This window comes from Nicotiana attenuata, unplaced genomic scaffold (genome assembly GCF_001879085.1).
Source record: "Nicotiana attenuata strain UT unplaced genomic scaffold, NIATTr2, whole genome shotgun sequence".
NCBI lineage: Eukaryota > Viridiplantae > Streptophyta > Magnoliopsida > Solanales > Solanaceae > Nicotiana > Nicotiana attenuata.
Genome location: NW_017672463.1, coordinates 133,943 through 136,852, shown reverse-complemented (window position 1 = coordinate 136,852; position 2,910 = coordinate 133,943). Strand labels below are relative to the sequence as shown.

The window sequence follows — 2,910 nt, the reverse complement described above, 5'->3', positions numbered from 1 at the left end:
TGTTGCTGGGATCGGGCCGGTTTGAATTTAAAAAATGGGGTAGTTCAGTTGGTCCAATAAGGGGATGCCAAGTGGATTTTAAAAGAAGGGAAGGAGTTTTTAACGTGTAAGGATAAATATGACCCTAATATATAACGGTAGGAATATTTTTAATAGAAAAGTTACACGGAGAATAAATAAGGCCTATTTATGATAGTAGAGGGGTAAACCCTTAACCGTTATATTTACCATTTACCACTTACCACTACTAAAGGTGCTGCTTTTTTATTTTTTTATTTATTGTTTTTAAATCCCGATGTACCACATCAGAATTAAACAAAGTTTTAGGGGTTAAAAACATACATGCGGATGAATTCAAGCTCTTGCTGAGGTGTAAATAGGGTTATGAAGAGAACAGTAGAAGAAAGTAAAACATTTGAGCTCTGACTTGGGGCTCTTTAGGGGTCTGCAGCAGGAGAAAGGAAATCAAGCTCTAGAAGTAATTTTCAAAATGTCTGAGTATTTGCCGCAAGAAGTGTTGATTGAAATTTTTCTAAAGCTTCCCACCAAGTCCATTATTCAGTTCACTAGTGTCTGTAAGTCATGGTACTCTCTTATTACTAGCCCTAATTTCATTTCCACTCACCTCAATTACCAAGATGAATACCTGCTAGTACGACATTGCTCCGGAGAACCAGTAAAAGAAATTTATGCTTTGTTCTGTGACAATGAGAATTTTGACCAGTATGCCCAGTTTGATTTTCCATTTGAGTGTTACAGTCACTTTAATATTGTGGGTAGTTGTAATGGGCTTTTGTGCCTTTCCGACGACCTGTGGGGTTATAGGGACCGTTCCTATATTTGGAATCCATCCATCAGAAAGTCAGTAAAACTCCCCGAACCAATTTTTACATATAGAACATATGGCCCCTTTGACCATACACTAGGGTTTGGGTTTGATAGTGTTACTAATGACTACAAGGTGGTAAGAATAGTACACAGTGAACTTTATACTGATTGGGTACCACCTCATGCTGAGCTTTATAAGCTAAGCACTGGTGTTTGGCAGGACATTACTCCTGTTTCTCCATCTTGTATGTATGTTCCGAAGATACCAGGGTTCTACATGAATGGGACTTGCCATTGGATTGCTTCTAAACAGAAAGGAGGGGAGAGTCAAAATATGATTGTGCTGTTTGATGTGCATGAGGAGACATTCTGGGAGATGATGGTACCTGATAGTTTAGTTTGGAATTTTAGTGGGTTTTTTTGTAACGAATTTGTCCTTTTTGCCTCAGATGAGTCACTTTGTTTGGCTGATAGTTCCTCTGGAAATGACAAAACAATTGATATTTGGATGATGAAAGAGTATGGTGACCCAGAATCATGGGTGAAACAGTTCAGCATCAGTTCAAGGGACGTATCATTCAACGTTGGTGTTGTTGATGAATTTTTCTCGATGCTTCATGGTGGTCGTCAGCGTCAGGTTGCTCATTTCTTGGTGAAGCCTATAGCTTCAAGGAAACATGGTGAAATTTTGTGGAGGGCGGACAACGGACTCTTGGTTTCGTATGATCCTGTAGCTGAAAATATTAAGAATCTGGGCATTCATAATGCTAACTATTTACCTTACCGGGATGCACTCTATGTTAATACTTACAAAGTGAGCCTTATTTTACTTGGTAAACAGACAGATTATTCTGCTGGAGACACTTGTGAAGGTTTATCCTGTTTATGCAAGAAGGAAACTAAAGGTGGGAGGAAGTTTCATGAAGGAAACACTAAAAGAGGTATGCGTATTGTATCTCCCTTGCACATCAGTGGATTAATGTACATGTCAAAAATGAAAGCAAAGAGGCTGCGCATGATAAAACAGAAGAACAGGCAAGTTCAAAAATCTTCCTAGTCTACTTGTAGCCCTTAGCTTAACCCGTGGCTGTGTTGAGGTTTTTGCTAAATGCACAACAGATAAAATAGTTGATTCCATTTTTTGAGTTGGCATATTCTATACGAGACAGACACAAACCTAGAAAAGATTATTTTGCTCATATTATTTTTCAACTCCTTTAGTCCTATAAGTTTTTGGATAAAGTTCGCTAAAGTTTAGGTGTATCTTCTTAAACATAATGCAGCTAGTTCTTGTTCTAAAATCGTATCAATTTCTTGCAACTTGACATTGTTTTGCAGGTTTCAGGCTGACACTGGGGACCTCGTTTGATTGATTGGAAATTCAAAGTTTCTTGAAGGAGCCAGGAGTGCATGGCAATTTGTTATGCTTTTGGGTATTAAAACTCTTTGATTAAAATAGAGGTTGTAAATCTAGTGTCTTGACTACTACTAAGTAGATGTTCTTGGGCTCACCATACTTCCAGATATTGTGTTGTTTTTGCAACTATCTGGTGATTACTATTACATTTTCCCGCCAAATTTCTATGTTTTATGAGGCTTAGTAGTAATGATAGTAAGGACCACTTTAATGACTAGAATTTTGTTTTATTGATCATATGCCTTGTCAGCATTTCTTTCTTATGACAGAAGCTCAGTTGTAGGTCTCGACATTACCCATTTAATACCCAATAAATTCAAACAGATCTATCATAGTTGTGAGGTAGCAGCACAATGTAGGGATAAGTGAGTGCCAGTTTCTGCCTCCTCTTCACACATAAAACATCTGCTCCCTATATGGAATCCCCTCAAATTTTCTTGAGTCAAACAAGCATTTCTAACCCCCAACCACACCAAACATAACACTTTCATAGGTGCTTTAGAATCAAAGACTTGCTTCCATGGGCTAGCTGATTTGATTCACTTATAAACAGATTGTAGCAAGTCTTTACAATGTAATTGCCCTTGCTATGACCTGTCCAAATCAGTTGGGCTTCATTAGAGGGTAGGCCTTCAAATGCAGGAAGCAAGCTGAGAAAATCTGCA

General features: G+C 38.1%; 1 protein-coding gene across 3 annotated transcripts; it reads left to right on the top strand.

Moving 5' to 3' along the window:
- Window positions 1–359: 359 nt before the first annotated feature.
- On the top strand, window positions 360–2,482 carry LOC109213310 (F-box protein At3g07870-like). 3 transcript variants are annotated; one of them, XM_019377092.1, is made up of 3 exons: window positions 360–575; window positions 1,278–1,863; window positions 2,167–2,482. In XM_019377092.1, exons 1-3 carry the CDS (start codon window positions 491–493, stop codon window positions 2,195–2,197), a joined length of 702 nt encoding a protein of 233 aa, XP_019232637.1. In that variant the 5' UTR covers window positions 360–490; the 3' UTR covers window positions 2,198–2,482. The 3 variants fall into 3 exon arrangements, with proteins under 3 accessions (XP_019232637.1, XP_019232636.1, XP_019232635.1); XM_019377091.1 differs by having other exon boundaries at window positions 360–1,769; XM_019377090.1 differs by having other exon boundaries at window positions 360–1,863.
- Window positions 2,483–2,910: the final 428 nt, after the last annotated feature.